The sequence below is a fragment of the Panthera pardus genome, unplaced genomic scaffold (genome assembly GCF_024362965.1).
Source record: "Panthera pardus isolate Hobbes unplaced genomic scaffold, ASM2436296v1 HiC_scaffold_21, whole genome shotgun sequence".
Taxonomy (NCBI): Eukaryota; Metazoa; Chordata; class Mammalia; order Carnivora; family Felidae; genus Panthera; species Panthera pardus.
The window spans coordinates 62,511,726-62,528,979 of NW_026526777.1; the positions used below are offsets into that span (position 1 = coordinate 62,511,726).

Here is a 17,254-nt window from a genome sequence, read left to right on the forward strand (position 1 = left end):
TGCAGGTGAATAGCTGAAGGAAGGAAAAATCTGGCAGGGGGCAGAGGGTTTACCTGAGATACAGAGGGTAAAGGAAAGAGATCCAAATTATTTTAATTTTTAAATAAGATGTGATAGAGGACTCTTGGATAAAGAGTCAGAATGGAAAAAAAAAAAAAGTTGTAAGAAACACCATAAAAATTTTTAAAAACCAACAATCTGGAAAAAAAACAAAAACAAATTTGAACTCTATGAATGTTTCCTGTTATAGAACAAATTAAGAATGTGAGTCAAACATTGTCTACAAATGTTTATCTCCTTGCCCATTTAAAATGCCACTTAAATGACAGAAAAGGAGTAAAACGGTTTAAATCCATAAAGGTTAACCGAGGAAGAGACATCAGGCAAGGAAATAGATGGATAAGTGGTGAGTGATTTAGCAAAGAAATGATCAATTCTGCAGTGGTAGAAGCCAACAAGAGGCAGACTTCAGATGGGCTCAGCAATTGGCAATGCAGCTTCCTTCAAAACCAGGAGCTGGAGGTAAATCTGAAAATGGAGCTGGCTGAAAACATTCAAAACTGGTATAGGGAGGGTGGGGAGATGGCAGCCATGCCATGGATTATCAGCCTCCAAATCCCCACATAACCAAGTGGATATCAAAATCAAACACTTAGGAACAGCATTAGGACACAGGTGATGGAGTTTCCTTAAATCCCAAGATATAAGTGGGTGAAGACAAGCTCCCAACAGCAAGACCACAGGATGGAGAATCAGGAAGGCAACAGGGAGTCTACTGGAGCTGAAAACAGAATTTCAGAATAACCATTAAAACATAGTAGGTCATGTTGGACCCGGGAAAGCCTTTCCCACTCCCGTGGTAAGTGCTCGGGGCCTGCGTGACCTCTGAGGGAACTAATGCTGACTGGTCCACGTGAACTGTTGCAACTTAGCTGCCAACTTGGCCAAGGCTCCTTCTGGGACAGGGTCCCCCATGGAAGAAAACTGGTGAGAGGAAGCCCAAAATCGAGCAGGACAAACAGAAGCAAAGGAGAGAGACATGGTTGAAATAGTGGGAGGAGCAAGGGTGACCAAGAAATCTCTGCAGAATACCTGTTTTTGAACACTTAGAAACATTTGATGTTCAAGAAGCTCCCATGAACTGTGCCTCCTTCTCAAAGAAAACTAATTTTACTTGAAACCACGAGAAAGCTTTTGGATCCATCTCTTATGATAATTTAAAAAGCAGAATAACATCTTTATAGATATTGAAAATCTACCAAAAAAAAGTCCACAGAGCAGATGAAAAACAGTCCGTTTGAAAAATGTAAAAATTAAGAAAAAGGAATATAGATATGAAGGAAATTTAGAATTGGAAAAATTTAAGGTAAACCCCGAAAAGCATTAGAAATGGACATTTCAGAAGTGAAAACTAAACCAGAAGTAATACAAGATAACAGACACAAGATGGGAAGTAAAAATCTGGACAAAATGGAAAGAAAAAAAAAAAGACAAAGATTAGAAAGCAACAAATATTGAAGATAGAGACAGAAGGTGCAATATACAGGTAATAGTCTGTATACAATAGAAATACAATACAATAGAAAAAATGTAATTTCAGAAAACTCTCCTAATAAAAAAAAAAAATTGAAACTTTTTAAAGGGCACTCTCATACCCAAGATTATTGATCCAAAATGTGCAACACCAAGACCTAAGTAACAAAGTTACTTAAAAAGAAATCCTTGGGGTAAGCAAAAACAGATTTTTCCACAATTACTTTTTACTTGAAGAAAATGAAGTAACATTTTGAACATACTCCAGGCAAGAATTTGGGGAATAGTATTCCCTTAAGTTATTCCTAAAGAACCTATCAGAAAATGAGCTCCTTTACAAAACCAAAATAACTAGAGAAATAGCATCATAAAAACTAGTGGGCATTTAATATAGCAGCCTGTATATATAGAAATTGGAGTTAAGGGCCCCCTAATTGTCTCAGTTGGTTAAGCATCCGACTTCAGCTCTGGTCATGATCTTCCAGTTAGTGGGTTGGAGCACCACATCCGGCTCTGTGCTGACAGCTCAGCCTGGAGGCTGCTTCAGATTCTGTGTCTCCCTCTCTTTCTTGCTACCTCCCCTCCCCGTCCTCCCCCCCCCCCCCACCGCCACTCATGCTCTCTCAAAAATAAAACATTAAAAAAAATTTTGTATTTTAATTGGAGTTACAAGCAAGACAGTGGGATGTGCAACGGCTTCATGTCCAGATGATAGTAAAACTAAAAAAGAGGAAAGCAGATGCAGAAACATTTGGCTTAGCTCATGGTATCTGATAGTGTTGTTAGTTTAGACTGTTGGGTGTATAATGTGGACATTTATGGGATATTTAAAAAAAATTAAAAAAAAAATTTCAATGTTTGTTTATTTTTGAGAGAGAGAGTGTGAGTAGGGAAGGGGCAGAGAGAGAGGGAGACACAGAATTCAAAGCAGGCTCCAGGCTCTGAGCTGTCAGCACAGCCTGACGTGGGGCTCAAACCCATGAACCATAAGATCATGACCTGGGCTGGTCAGGCACCCAACTGACTGAGCCACCCAAGAGCCCCTTTAATCCCTATAGTTATAAATTTGAGTTGGAAGTAGTGATAGAAACTTAAATATGTGTGTATGTATACACTTGTTGTATGCATATATGCTGCATGTATACATGCTGAAGAGACCTAGGAAAAATTAGTACTAATAAGCATTGCTCAGCTTACAGGCTTTTTTTTTTTTAGACAAGTCTTTATTTTTTTTTAATGTTTATGTTTAACAAGTCTTTAAAAATTTTTTAATGTTTATTTTAAACAAATTTTTTTTCTTTTTAATTTTTTTTTAAGGTTTATTCATTTCTCAGAGACAGAGGGTGAGTGGGGGAGGGGCAGAGAGAGAGGGAGACAGAATCTGAAACAGGCTTCAGGCTCTGAGCTGTCAGCACAGATCCTGATGCGGGGCTTGAATTCATGGACTACAAGACCATGACCTGAGCTGAAGTCAGATACCCAACTGACTGAGCCACCCAGGTGCCCCTATTTATTTATTTGTTTGTTTATTTATTTATTTATTATGTCTATTTGGGGAGAGAGAGTGTGTGAGTGGGCAGGGACAAAGAGAAAGAGGGAGAGAGAGAATCCCAAGCAAGCTCCTTGCTGTCAGCACAGAGCCTGATGAGCAATTCAATCTCACAAACAGATCATAACCTGAACCGAAATCAAGAGTCGGATGCTTAACCCACTGGGCCACCCAGGTGCCCCACTCAACTTTAAATCTTAAAATACTATTTTTTATCAAAGGAAACCAGAACATCTATGGGGGGGGGGGGGGGATTACCTGGCAGAAAATATATAAGAAAGCCCTGGAATATCTTATTAACCGAAGCTAAGACAGGAGCCAACTTGAAGAAGCCCAAATATGGTTAAAGTTGATCTTGAAAAAAGGGTAATAATTGCAACTTACTGAAATGCATCAGAAACAGATTAAAGACAAATGATCACCTTCAGAGTGATAGGGTATCCAACTCATGATCTTGAAAACAGGGAAATAAAGGAGAAACATCAATCATTTTCTTCTTTCCTCTGAACCGCACCACTGTGTAACCAAACAGATGAAGGAGGGAAAGAAAACTTTTTAGTGTTCCAATAATGAAAAAGAAGTGAGATCATAATCACCATTTTGCAGCCCCTGGTGGATTAATGGATTTACACGTTGAGCGTCAGCTGCAGTTAAAACCCCAAGAGACAGCTGGACACATCATACCTCTTAGTGAAAGAACTCAGCATCCTCTTACAGTCTTGCCAAGGGATGGGAGGGGAGTCTGATCATGCCTCTAGGTGCAGCTGCCAAAATGTAGGAACAAGGAGGACAGAGGAACGTGTGGAACTGTATCTTAAATGTGCAGTTAGCACAGTCCAGAATGGGAAGCCACAGATTTAATACGCTGGGATTTTCAACAGGCGAGCTAAGGGATAAGGAGGGGAAGTCCATATTTTTTTGAAAGCTGGCTAAAAACTGAAATAGACTGTTTAGGGATGCACACTGTTGATAAAGCAATAAAGATACAAGGCAGTGATAACTAAAATTCAGGCGAGTGGTTACTCCAGGGAGGAGGAGGGCATTGATGTTAGGAAAAAGCACACGGAGGGGATTCTGGGAGTGGCTGGCAGTTTTATAATAACTTAAGCTATTTAGCTCTTTTGTGTAGTTTTCTGTTTTATGATATTTTTTAAATAGTAATTCGTCATATTGAAGATGTAATTGTTGCAAAGGGGCACCATTATTTTATTTTTACTATTGAAAGAAGAAAATCTGTGATACTGACACCACCAACTTTAAGACACACTATTTGCAAAAATGTTACAATGTGCACCTTAGAATAGATGAAATGCAGCACTTAGACATCGCAGGTCTTGTCCCTCATACACAAAATCCAGCAGCTATCCTCACTTCCCAACGACTTGAAGTTTACTCTGGACAGTCAGCACCAGACAGCTGCTGAACTTTAAGGACCAAGAGCATAGTGGAGGGACAGGTGGGGTGTTGCCGTTGGCAAGAAGGAATGATGAGAGATAAGCTGACAGTGTGATCCCCAGTCCCATCTCTCTGCTCAGCCTCCCATTCTCACTTTTGCTGCTGGGATCTCGGTTATACTGTGTCACACTTTCAAAATTGTCCCATACTCTTAATGCTGTTATATCTACCTTCTACTCTGTTTTCTGTTTTCAGTTCAGGTCATTTCTACAGATCCATTTTCAAGTTTACCAGTTCTTTACTTGGCTCTTTATTGCTGTGTTTTTGGTTTTTATTTCTAGCGTTTCTATTTTACTGTTTGTTTTAAGTGTGTTTAGTCTTTATTTTTAAGAGAGAGACAGAGTGTGAGCAGAGGAAGGGCAGAGAGAAGAGGGAAACACAGAATCTGAAGCAGGCTCTGAGCTGTCAGCACAAAGCCCGACGCAGGGCTCGAACCCACGAAAGTGAGCTTATGACCTGAGCTGAAGTCAGATGCTCAACTGACTGAGCCACCCAGGCGCCTCTCTATTTTACTTTAAAAAAAATTTTTTTTTTCAGCATTTATTTATTTTTGGGACAGAGAGAGACAGAGCATGAACGGGGGAGGGGCAGAGAGAGAGGGAGACACAGAATCGGAAACAGGCTCCAGGCTCTGAGCCATCAGCCCAGAGCCTGACGGCGGGGCTCGAACTCACGGAGTGCGAGATCGTGACCTGGCTGAAGTCGGACGCCCAACCGACTGCGCCACCCAGGCGCCCCTCTATTTTACTTTTATAGTGTCCCCCATCTGTTCATGCCTATTACCTACTTTTCCTGCTAGAACACAGTCACCATAGTTATTATAAATTATTTGTCTGATATTTCCAACATCTGGCTCATCTCTGAGTCTGGTTCTGTATCTTGTGTGTTTGACAGTTTCTTTTGCCCTATTTATTTTTGTGTTTGTGTCATTGTTTTTGATTGAATGCCATCTATGCCGATATAGAACTATAGTGACTGAAATAATGTCTATGCCCAGGAGTGGGCCTGCCTCTTCTATTCATCAGAGCAGGGCATTGGGAAAGCTAGTCAGGAGTTTAATGGGGTTGGATTTGTTGTTACTACAATCATCGTAAGGGCACCACTGCCTTCATGTTCCTCTAGCGTTGCCTGTGGTTGGGTGGGGCTCTGGTGCCAGGGTTGTATTGTTTTCATCAGTGTTCCTGCAGTACCCTCAGCGTCAGCCTTCCTCATGCACCTGTGGCCCAGAAGGAGTCTCTCTCCACACCCTTGCCCCTTCCCAGCAGTAGGCGGCTGTTCCTTATTTGGTGCTTGTTTATTGACGAGGTACAGCCTTGAGGTTACCCTATTATTAAATGCTATTATTAAATGTGTCAGTTATATTAGATTTTGCAATCCACTACATAATAAAAGCATTATTCTCCTTTGTTTCTCAACTCCCAGCAAGATCCTGGCAAAAGGGCCAGGGTTCCTCATTCCTCTTATTGATGTCTAGCTACCAAGTGCTGAACATTATACCGCACCTCGTGTCTTTCAAAACACATGTTGGTGTTTAACACTTGTTGACTTATGATTCAGGGGAGGCAGAAGAATCATTGAAGAATTCCAGATAGTAATCTATCTGCCTAAAATAAGTGCCTTTGGGTTAACCACAGAAGCTGTGTTGTCTTTTTTCTCGTGGGACAAATATGAGGGGTTGACATGTAACTCAGAAGTTTACAACTCCAAGATTTGGTGAATAAAACACAGTGAATTGATTTCTGAGTAACCATTTAAAGACTGTTCCACAAAATCCACAAGAGGGCAGCCCTTCCACATTGCTTGATATCTGAAGAGCGAGTACAAGCACCTGTAAGTCTATTTTAAAAATCCTCTGGTACGATGCTTTATTTTTATTTCTTTTAATTATACAAATAGAGCACAAATATAGTCTCACTTACAAAAATTCTAGCATTACACACCAGCTTCAAGTCTCTATTGAGTAGTACCCCAATCCTAATCCCCTCCCCCTATTATCAGGTTGATGGAAAATTATGAAGTTTTATTTTATGTGATTTTTTAAAACACGATTTCTGCAGCTAACTTTTTAAAATCTACATGTGACTTGAATATCTTTTCCTGTTAATATACATAGATTAACTTGTTTTTAATTGTTCTCCCTAACACGTCATGGTTTACTTAATTGTCTCTCAATTAATGACTTTTAGATTTTTTTTTCAGTATTCAAACATTTCATCAAATATTTCAGTACTGCATTTTGAAAAAAAGTGAAGAGCCTCACAAGATTTCATAGTAAGTAAGATTTCAAAGTGAATTTATTAACCAAAGTAGGAATATTTTTAAAATTTTACTAGCCACAAATATATGAAGTCAATTTATAGAAAAGGGAATAAAAGGGAAAAGCACTTGGCAGCCTTCCTTGGAAGCATTAGATTTACTCCATTCCCTGATGTAAATCATCCTGGATGCCATGCCTGTTAGGGCATTTTACAAGTGTATTTTTGTCCTAGACTGGATTAGACCCAAGCAACAAATGGCCTTGTTGATGCAGAGGACAAAGACAAGAAAGGAGTGACCAAGTGTGGTCATCCAGTGTGGGTCAGAGCTGTGTCTTAGTTATCTCTGTATCCTCTGCAATGTTAAGGAAATATTTGCTGGAAATGAGCCAGAGTTATTCGTATTTCATGTACCCAAGAGAAGCTAAATATAAATATGTCTGACAATGTAAAATGACTTGTACCTACAGCAAATATTTCTAGGGTAAAGGATAGGCCCCTCTTTGGGACTTTTTAGGATTTACAACCTGACGGAGCTTGAATGGGATGTATGTGATGGAGATAGATAAGAGGCAGTGGGGTGGGGAGTGCATTCTGCACAGGGACTTTGTGTGAGCAAAGCTTAGAGAAGGAGATGCACAGAGTGTTAGCACAAAAGAGACCAGATGAGCCAGATCAGGGGGCTTGCGCCAGGGGAGCAAGACGGGGGTTGGAAATTCAGGAAGGGGCTCAGACTGCTAAGGTCTTAACTGGAGTTTGGACTTGAACTCTGGGCAGTTCCAGTGAGCAGTTATTGGGTGTGAATGGGTAGGAAAGGGAAGGGACGGGTAGGCCAAGAATTAGTCACTGAAATATAGTTCCACTCAGAATGCCCACTGGCAACCCCCAGGTAATTGTCCTCACTTGAGATCTTACTTTTATTTGTGTATTTGTTATTATTGTCTACTCCTCAGTAAGCTGTAAGCTCAATGAAGATGGAAAGACAGTAACTATGTAACTGTAATGACTGCTTTCCTTAGCACTTACCACAGTGCCTGTGACAGGGTAGGTATCTAAGGATTTTTTTTTTTTTTCTGAGTGGGTAAATGAATGAATAAAAGTATGTTGCTGTGGAGTTAAAATAATTATTTCCATTATTATAGAAGAGGAAACAGGAGCTCATAGAAAATATCTCCTATGGTAGCCAGCCTCATGATGGCCCCTGATGATCCCTGCCTCCTAGTATTCACATTCTTAGGTGACCCACAAGTTCCAAATCAGTTAGGAACAAGCTATTGTATAAATCAATCAAGAAATCAATTTAACCAACAAGAAAGAAAGAAAGAAAGAAAGAAAGAAAGAAAGAAAGAAAGAAGAAAGAAAGAGAGAGAGAGAGAAAGAAGAGAGAAAAAGAAAGAAAGAAAGAAAGAAAGAAAGAAAGAAAGAAGAGAGAAAGAAAGAGAGAGAGAGAAAGAAAGAAGAGAGAAAGAAAGAAAGAAGAAAGAGAGAGAGAAAGAAAGAAGAGAGAAAGAGAAAGAAAGAGAGAGAGAAAGAGAGAGAGAGAGAAAAAGAAAGAAAGAAAGAAAGAAAAAGAAAGAAAGAGAGAGAGAAAGAAAGAAAAGAAAGAAAGAAAGAAAGAAGAGGAGAGGGGAAAAAAGAATTTGCTTAGAAAAAGCAAATTAGTTTTCTCCTCTGAACATGTGTAAGCAAAGGATTTTGAGAAGACACAATTGCAAATGTAAAGTCACATGTGCACCTGAATTTCTTCTGGAAGAGAGCCAAACAGGAAAGCCTCCCACGTGAGGTGCGCTGTGATGTGGGAAGAATCAAGCTTTTGTTATGTTTCACTAATGGATGTGGCGTGTATTTTTTATTGCACAGCCTGTTCTAACTACAAAGTCATTAAATGTCAGTAATGATCCTTTTTTCCAAGTAAAATATAGATAACCGTGGAAAGAAATCTTGTGAAGTTGATATGGAATATATAGAATTCTTTCTTCTTGAACATTAAGAAACAATTTGAAAGCCCACAGCTCAAGGGATTGGTTGAATGATATGCATGGAGACAGGGAAGAAAGAGACATGAGGCTAAGATAAGAATGAGAAAGAGGTCCCAAGGCAGTTGTGTCTCTGTGGAAGATATGCCAGAGCCTGGAACTGGACTCTGGTACCTCAAGTCTCTGCCCTGACTTCCCCCACTGGGCCGAGACAGGCAGGGAATGATGTTGTCTATGGAGAAGGAGCCCTTGTATTGAAACCACTGAGAAACGCTCTACCTACTAAGTCCACGTTCCCTTTCCTCTCTGTGGACTCAAAGACTCAGGGTGAGCTCAGCAATCATTGTCACAGCCTTCTAGGCAGGAGGAAAGGCAAAATTAAAATAAATAAAGAGGTTTTAAAAAATTATATAAAATACTACCTTTCCTTCTGTCCCTCAACAACCTGGAGAATGTTTGGTCATTTTCCTCTACATCATTATCATTTGACAGAAGACTCTTCAAATGTCAGGTATCTCTGCATGGAATGGTGCCAGGGACACCCTCTGAAGATCACGGTGTCTCCATTCACTATAGAGGAGATGCAAAGGGTCCTGTTTATTCTCAGGACAGGGATAGGTCTGAATAAGACAGAGGGATGTGAGGTGAGGAGGCAGCTGACCTCAGTAGCAATACTGTGTTCCTGAAGGGGAAGCAGTCACTAAAGCCACACTGGTGCATAAGACAAGCACAGTGGGGTGGAACATCGTAGCACAGAAAGGAGAACGGATCTGCCTGTCTACTGGATCTTAGGCCAGTGAGTTCATTTCTGTGGATCCCAGTTCTATCACTTTCTAAATACAAGACCTTGCGCATGAGCATAACTGTCCTACCCACATTCCTAGAACTGCATAAATATGACAAAATGTGTTGGAAAACTGCAGAGTAAAATGCTACTTTCATACATACCTGGGTTTTATCCCGTTTCACCTCTTTTTATCTGGGCAAATCACTCAACCTTTCTGGAGTATCTATTTCTTACGTGAACAATAGCAGTGTATTTCGGGGTAAGGTGAAATCGATCTTCAACTTGCTCCATAACTGTATTCAGTGTCCTCACCAAGCTGTTTCTACCCAGGGGTCCTAAGCTTAGGCCCATAGGTAAGCATTAATGTGAGGACCAATGCACTACATTGTAAATCATAATTTCTTCAACAAAAACAAATTCCTTACCGGTTGTGAGCAAAGCGGCCTTCTCAGACCAGCAAGCAGGGGGCTGTTCCAGGTCCTTCCTCAGGACTGACCTCCTCCTGCCCAGGGAGGGGCAGGGGAAGGCAGGTTGGAGACGCCTGATGTCACACAGCCCTACCTAAGGGCCTCCTTTAGGCTCCTGCAGGTGGTTTGGAAGCAGCTGGAGGAATGAATTAGGTCCTGGTTGTGGGATTTTTTTTTTTTTTTTTAAAGTCAGACACAGACACAGCTGTTAAGCAAAATGCAGACTCCACAGAAAACCCAAAGCCTCAGACCCTTCAAGCAGAGGAAGAGTTTAGGTAAAGTTCTCAGAGCAGCTGTCTGGGTTCTGGCCCTTGAGACAGGGAGGAAAGGAGATACAGACTTCTATTACATGCCGATGTATTAATTTGAACTTACATGTTCACAGCAACCAGAAGAGAGGAAGTCGCTAGAATTCAGGCGAAGTTCCCCAGCAAGATCCTGGTAAGACTCCGTTGTGCTTCCTGAGTGGTGCCTGCAATATCCTGTTCTTTGAAAAACCAAAACTCACCCAATGACCTTCTTTCTGTTCCAAGTTCCTAAGACACAGAGAACTGAGCACATTCTTGGACACTTGCTTCCAAAGAGATTCACGCAGAGACTCTTAACAGAGTAGTAGTGGAGCACTACCCCAGGGAGAGGTTCCTGCCCCCCCTGGACAAGACTCAGTTCCTGGTCCTGCAGGCACTGACCATGACCCTCTTCCTCAGTGTCATCTGGGAGGTGACAGAGAGCACATTGGCACGTGTGCTGTGTATGCCCAGGATTCTTAGAACAATAGGATCTAGCAGAGGGAGGCAGGGAAGTAGTCCTGCTTGGCCCCTTTCCCTTCAATTGTGCCTTTGAAAAGGATGGTCTTGGGGTGCCTGAGTGGCTCAGTCAGTTGAGTGTCCAACTTTGGCTTAGCTCATGATCTCTCAGTTCACGAGTTCAAGCCCTGCGTCAGGCTCTGTGCTGACAGCTCAGAGCCTGGAGCCTGCGTCAGATTCTGTGTCTCCCTGTCTCTCTGCCTCTCCCCCGCTCACACACGCTCTCTCTCTCTGTCTCTCTCTCTGTCTCTCAAAACTAAATAAACATTTCAAAAAAAATTTTTAAGAAAAAAATAAAAAATAAAAAGGATGGTCTCATGGATAATCAGTCATTAACGTTTATTTATTTTTGAGACAGAGAGAGACAGAGCGTGAACAGGGGAGGGGCAGAGAGAGGGAGACACAGAATCTGAAACAGGCTCCAGGCTCTGAGCTGTCAGCCCAGAGCCCAACGCGGGGCTCAAATTCACGGACCGTGAGATCATGACCTGAGCTGAAGTCGGACGCTTAACCGACCAAGCCACCCAGGCGCCCCGGATAACCAGTCATTAAAAGGTTGCAAGTACCTTACAACTCTAAAGAAAGTGGGGTCTCTCAATTTTACAGAAGAGCTGTTTTCTCATTTATTTTTCAAAATTTTGCTGGTACTGTGTTCTAATTTCTGGCTTCAAATTTCTCTGAGAATCTTCCAAAGGAACTTTGGAAACGAGTCCAAAGAACCCTCCAGTGTCAGGTGTTTTAAATGTCCAATGACGGCATTTTGCCTCTGAGGAATTTTTGGTAGAGCAATGGTCTGCCCACCTGCTGGAGTCACTGAGCAGAGGAGCCAGACCTTCCCCATATCCAGCTTCCTCCCACTCAGAACAAGGAAGAGCGAAGTCAGACAAGTGTTGCTGGCTTTAAAAATAAAGCTTAAGCGATGGAAGTTGTCACCTGCCAGCTGGCCTCAATAAAAAAATGACATGAAAACTAAAAGTAGCTGACTGGGGCTCAGTAAATATGGCTGGTGTTGAGTCTCCCTGTACTGGAAACCACCTCCCAAAGGTTTTGGCTGATGCTGACAGTTTCTTCACAGTGTTTATTATGATTTTTTTTATGAGCCCTTTTAGAACACTCCACATTCTCCTCTGACCTGCTAAGGGTTAGGTTGGTCCAGTGGAAAGTGGGGGCAACTGAAAGAAAACCAAAGTCAGCCTTAGATCCCAACTCCGGTCAGACTCCAGATGCTGGGGGACAATGGTGGCTTTACTGGAAAGTGAGTTTTGACCCCATTTCCCCCCTTTTTCCATATACATGTGCCTCCAATTTTCAGGCACTCCCCATTCTCCATCCCAATAACTTTAGGTCTCTACATTAATGCATTTAAACATATTGATATTAAGCACCCATTGTGTATCGAGCTCTGCAGGAAGAACACCGAACAAAACAGATGAAAATCCCTGCCCTGAACATCTTCCGAACCACAGCGTTCACTCTTGGGGACCCCTCAACCTTAACAAAAGGACCGCCTGGTGGAAGAAGGAAGGTGAAGGTGCAATTTTGAGGCGCGAGGTTGCAACAGCCCCTCCCCCCAGCCTTACCCTTTCCCAGAAGGCAGAGTGGCCATTTGCTCCTTGAGGGAGAGCAGCGCAGCGGTCAGGGTTTGGTCTTCAGGTTATCCACCTTTTGGTAACCAGGATCCGAAACTATTTCCCCTCCCACCCACCACATAAATGTAGCCCTCATCACTGTATCCCAGGAGCGCCCTGGCTGTGCCCCGAATGTTTGGGCGAGGGGGAGTAGACAGGGCTAACCATTACCAACAGACCCATCCAGCCATGAACTCCAACCCAATGGAGCTGTTTCTCTACAGCATTAACCCGAGGGGAGGAATTTCAGACCTTAGGGCAGTAATTCCTTTCTAAATGTTACCCCAGAGCTGCTTAAATGACGTCAGAATCCCCAGCTTTCCGTATTCTCTTGTCACCACACAGGAAATTCTTTGCTTTAAACTCATAGCAAACAGAGACCTATTTGCTTAGCATTTTGGTGCTGTGAATAGTTTTTCTAGCTAGTGATGGGGTGGCCTTGCATGTTGAGCCCATCAGAGGGTCCCAGGGCATTTTTAATCCCCAGGGAAGGGAACAGTCTTTCTGCAGGATTCCAACAACTCTCTTGTCACCCCAGAGATACTGCAGAGAGCTGTGCTTCCCTTTCTTTTATTTTTAATTGTGATAAAAATGCATCCTAACTATTTCTAAGTGCACAGTTCGGTGGCATTAAGTACATTCCCACAGTTGCACAACGATCACCACTGTTGAGCTCCAGAACTTCTTCATCTTTCCAGATGGAAACTTTGTATTCATGAAATGCTAACTCCCCACTGTGTCCCCCGCCCCACCCCCAGCCCCTGGCCACCACCAGTCTACATTGTTTCTCTGATTTTGCTACCCTGGGAACAGCATGCAAGAGGAATCATACAGTGTCTTTTCCTGACTAGTTTATTTCACTTAGCATAAGTTCTTAAAGCTCATCTATGCTGTAACAATTTCTTGTCAGAATTTCCTTCTTTATAAGGCTAATGCTCCATTGTGTGTACAAACCACTTTGGTTTATCCATTGGCCTGTTGATGGACAGTTGGTTCCCTCCATCCAACACTTTAACTTCTGTGCTTTGGTTTCTTTATCTGTTATTAGGAAATCAAATGGGACAAGAGATGAAGTTTTGTATAAAAAGTTGAGTAATGACACATATAAATTATTGTTTCAGCAGTGACCGGTAGAGGCAGGGAAATGTATCTGACACTTTGAAAGCCTCCAGGCAGCAGCAAGGGAAGCAGGTGGAAGGACTGTGCTTCTCGAACAATCTTTCTCAAAGTCAGGTGTGCCTGTCTTACAATCCTGCAGATTCCCAGGCTGCTTCCTGGATCTACTAAACCCAAATCTGGAGTGGGGCCCAGGAATCCGCATTTTCAGCAGGCACTCCTGGGTCATTGTCAAGTTTGAGGACCTCGCACCAAAGTGGGGAGGTGGGCTTCTTGGGTAGACATGTTTGCAGTGAACAAACAGAGGTAAGTCAGGCCTTGGGTCAGGAGCCCATTCCCTGCCCAGTGAAAGTTTCCCTTTCCGGCCCCCGCCCCTCCCAGGAGCTGCCTGGTCCTGGGGGCCTCTGGAGCCTTTTACTTGCTGGTAAACAAAAAGAGCCTGGTCAGCATGAGTGTGACCATGGCAGAGGTCTACAGGGACTACCAGAACGAGGACGGCCTCGTGTACGTGACCTACGCCTCCCAGGAGATGTTCGGCTGCCTGGGCTCCAGGAAGACCCTGCCGTCCTCTGCAGAGCATGTCTAGAACCTGGTGTCACCCCATGTGGGTGGACTCCATGTGGGCTCGGTCACTGGGAACCTCAGCCTGGGGACAGGTCTGTGGGGAATCCCCGTGTGGGGCCTATGGACCCACTCATTTGGGGGCAGGGGTCCTTATCTGTGCCATTCCTGAGATGATTGTTGTATTTCCAGTCTTCACTCCCACTCGGCTTATTTCCTCTCGGATTCTGTTGCATCTGTTTATGCCACACGGATTTATGCCAAAGATGCAACTACTCAGTTCCAAATAATTTGGATGAGCAGTTTTCCTTAGAATAGAATTTTTTTTAAAATAATGGCTTTCATTTAAATCTTCATTATGGACTAGACTTTGTTCAAAGTAGTCTATAGGTATTAACTCCTCATAATCGTCCTACATGTTAAGTACTTTTATTCCCATTTTAAAGATAAGGAAATTGGGTCAAAGAAAGGTCAAAAAACTCCCCAAAGTTCCCACAGCTGGCAAGCAGCAAAACCAGGTTTTGAAATTAGTCTGGTGTAGAACCCAGGCTTATAACACAGAAACTTCCTCACTTGGTGACAACCTGCTAGTCTTGAATTGAAGCTGAATTCCACTTGTTCACCTGTCCACACAGGAGACAAAGAGGCAGACACATGCCTGCAGAGGACCTTGGTCAGGTAAGAACAGTTAAATACTAGTTACAGGGCAGCCCAAAGGCAGGGACGCTTGGTCACAGAGGGCGTCCCAGGTTGTGAACTTTGACCTAGGTTTAGAGACTGAAAAGCCTTTTTTTTAGGAAGGAATTTTTTGTCTTGTTTTTAATTCACTTATGGCAAATAAACATCAAAGAGGCATGTCTTGTGTGCCAAACGCTTCTAACAGTGGGAGCGACAACGGTGAGACAGGTAAGCGACCAGCCTCGTGTCGCTCTGTCTAGTGAGGGAAGAAAGAAAATACAGAGAAGCATTCTAAGTGGTAGGAAGACTGATGAAATGGGGTCAGGGATAGGGCTGGTGTGGGGACACCTTACCTCAGTGGTCCGGGAGGTGACATGTGCACTCAGTCCCTCGAGTACAAAGGAGCCAGTCACACGTGGATCTGGGAGGAGAGCCTGTACGTTTTGCAGGATGGCGGTGGGCAGAGCCTGTGCAGGGTGGTGGTGAGCAGAGGTGGTATTTTGGTTTCTGGTTTGCGTTGTTTTGTCTCATTGTTGCTGCTGCTTCCCTACATGCTTTGGCTTCTCTGTCGGGTTGGATAGGGTTATTTTCGGTGGCTTTATCTACAATGGGCACACAGGGCAAGTTCAGCAAATATTTACTGGCATCTTCCTTCATTTGGTCATTTTTCCAGACGCTGGGTCTCCAATGAGCCCTCCTTTATCTGTCCTCATTCTTCGTTTTACTCCATTTGACTGTTTCTTTGCCACCCCTGCAAAAACAATAGTGATGTGGGCCAGTTTTTGTTAACAACGAACACTTACATTGAACCAAATTAAAGTAAACCATTATTCTAAGCGATGACATTACATTCAGTTAAGCTATTACACATGAAACAACAACAGTGAAGAGTATCCACCCCACCCCCACCCCCCACCCCCCCCACCCCCGGGCGCAGAGGCGGGGTCGAGATCTGGAACAGAAGGGGCAGGCAGGGCAGATGCGGGAAGATCCAAAAGAACATCCCCCAGGACCTATTTTGTCTCCTCTGCTCTAAGCCCCATTTGATGTTCCAGTTGGGTCCTGCCTTTTCCTTTTTCCTTCAAGCCTTTCACCCTCAGGGGGAGAAAAAATTAGGAAACAAAACAAACCACACCCCAGGTTTTGTTAACTGCTGTTGCATAACAAATCACCTTAAACTTTAGTGACATAAAAGGAGGATTTAGTCTTTCCCATGGAAACCGTGGGAATTCCATGATGCTGTGGGAGGGGGGAGGATCCTCCCAAACCGGCGCGGGCAGGTGGGCCTGGCTGTGGGCCGTCGGGCTTGGACCACCCGCATTGCCTCTCAGCCTCCACTAGGCGGGGCCAGCTCCCGAGAGCACGCTTTCGGGGCTGCATTCCAAGGACGCAAAAGGGCAAGCTGCAAGTGTTCTTGTGGCCCGGCCCTGGTACCTGCCCGGTGTTCGTTCTGCCACATCCTCTGGTCAAACCTGTGTTTAAGGTGTGGGGAAATCAACACCTCTTTTTTAAATGTTTATTTATTTATTTGAGATGGAAAGAGAGAGAGAGCGCCCGCGCACACCCAAAAGCACACACACAAGCGGGGGAGGGGCAAAGACAGAGGCGGAGATCCCAAACAGGGTCCGCGCTGTCAGCGAAGAGCCTGACGAGGGGCTCCGTCTCACGAAGCATGAGATGGGACCTGAACCGAAATCAAGAGACTTAACCCACTGAACCACCCAGGCGCCCCCAACAGCACCTCCTAATGGAAATATCCAAGAATTGGTGACCTTATTTCACTTACCATATACTTCTAACAAGCACACACAACCTATTCCTCCACCAGCCACACCCTATACTTCCTGTAATTTATAGCCACAAACAGTGGCGCCTGGGTGGCTCAGTCAGTTAAGCATCTGACTTGGGCACAGGTCAGGCTCTCACAGTTGGGCTCTGTGCTGACAGCTCAGAGCCTGGAGCCTGCTTTGGATTGTGTCTCCCTCTCTCTCTGCTCCTTCCTGCTGGTGCTCTATCTCTCAAAAACAAATAAACGTTAAAAAAAATTTTTTTTAAATTTATATCCATGAATAAATGCATATTCCCTCACTATTCACCCTTCATGTACTGTCTTCCTCCAGTCCTCTGCATTCCTATCATGCTGATGTTAGTTAGAAAGTAGCATACCGTAGGTTCATAGTGAAATACATATTTTCAAACTGTATTTCATTCACTAAACAGATCCCTACTGCGTGCTCACAATGGTTAGCACTTTACAGTGCAGTGTGGTAAGGGGGACAGTGTTCTAGATAAGCACTTACAGAGTCTAGCTCAAATCTGGAGTCTGGCAGACTCCACTTCCCTGGAGGAAGTGATGTCAGAGCAGATAGATGATGAGAAAGAATGAGGCAGACCAAGAAGACGAGGAAAAATATTGTGGTCACAGAAAATGGGATGGACTGTC

The 17,254-nt window shown here is 43.5% G+C and overlaps 1 protein-coding gene across 1 annotated transcript; it reads left to right on the top strand.

Moving 5' to 3' along the window:
* Nucleotides 1-10,239: 10,239 nt before the first annotated feature.
* On the top strand, nucleotides 10,240-14,158 carry LOC109250512 (microtubule-associated proteins 1A/1B light chain 3C-like). Its single transcript, XM_019421571.2, has 4 exons — nucleotides 10,240-10,297; nucleotides 10,408-10,463; nucleotides 10,620-10,735; nucleotides 13,951-14,158. Exons 1-4 carry the CDS (start codon nucleotides 10,240-10,242, stop codon nucleotides 14,156-14,158), a joined length of 438 nt encoding a protein of 145 aa, XP_019277116.1.
* Nucleotides 14,159-17,254: the final 3,096 nt, after the last annotated feature.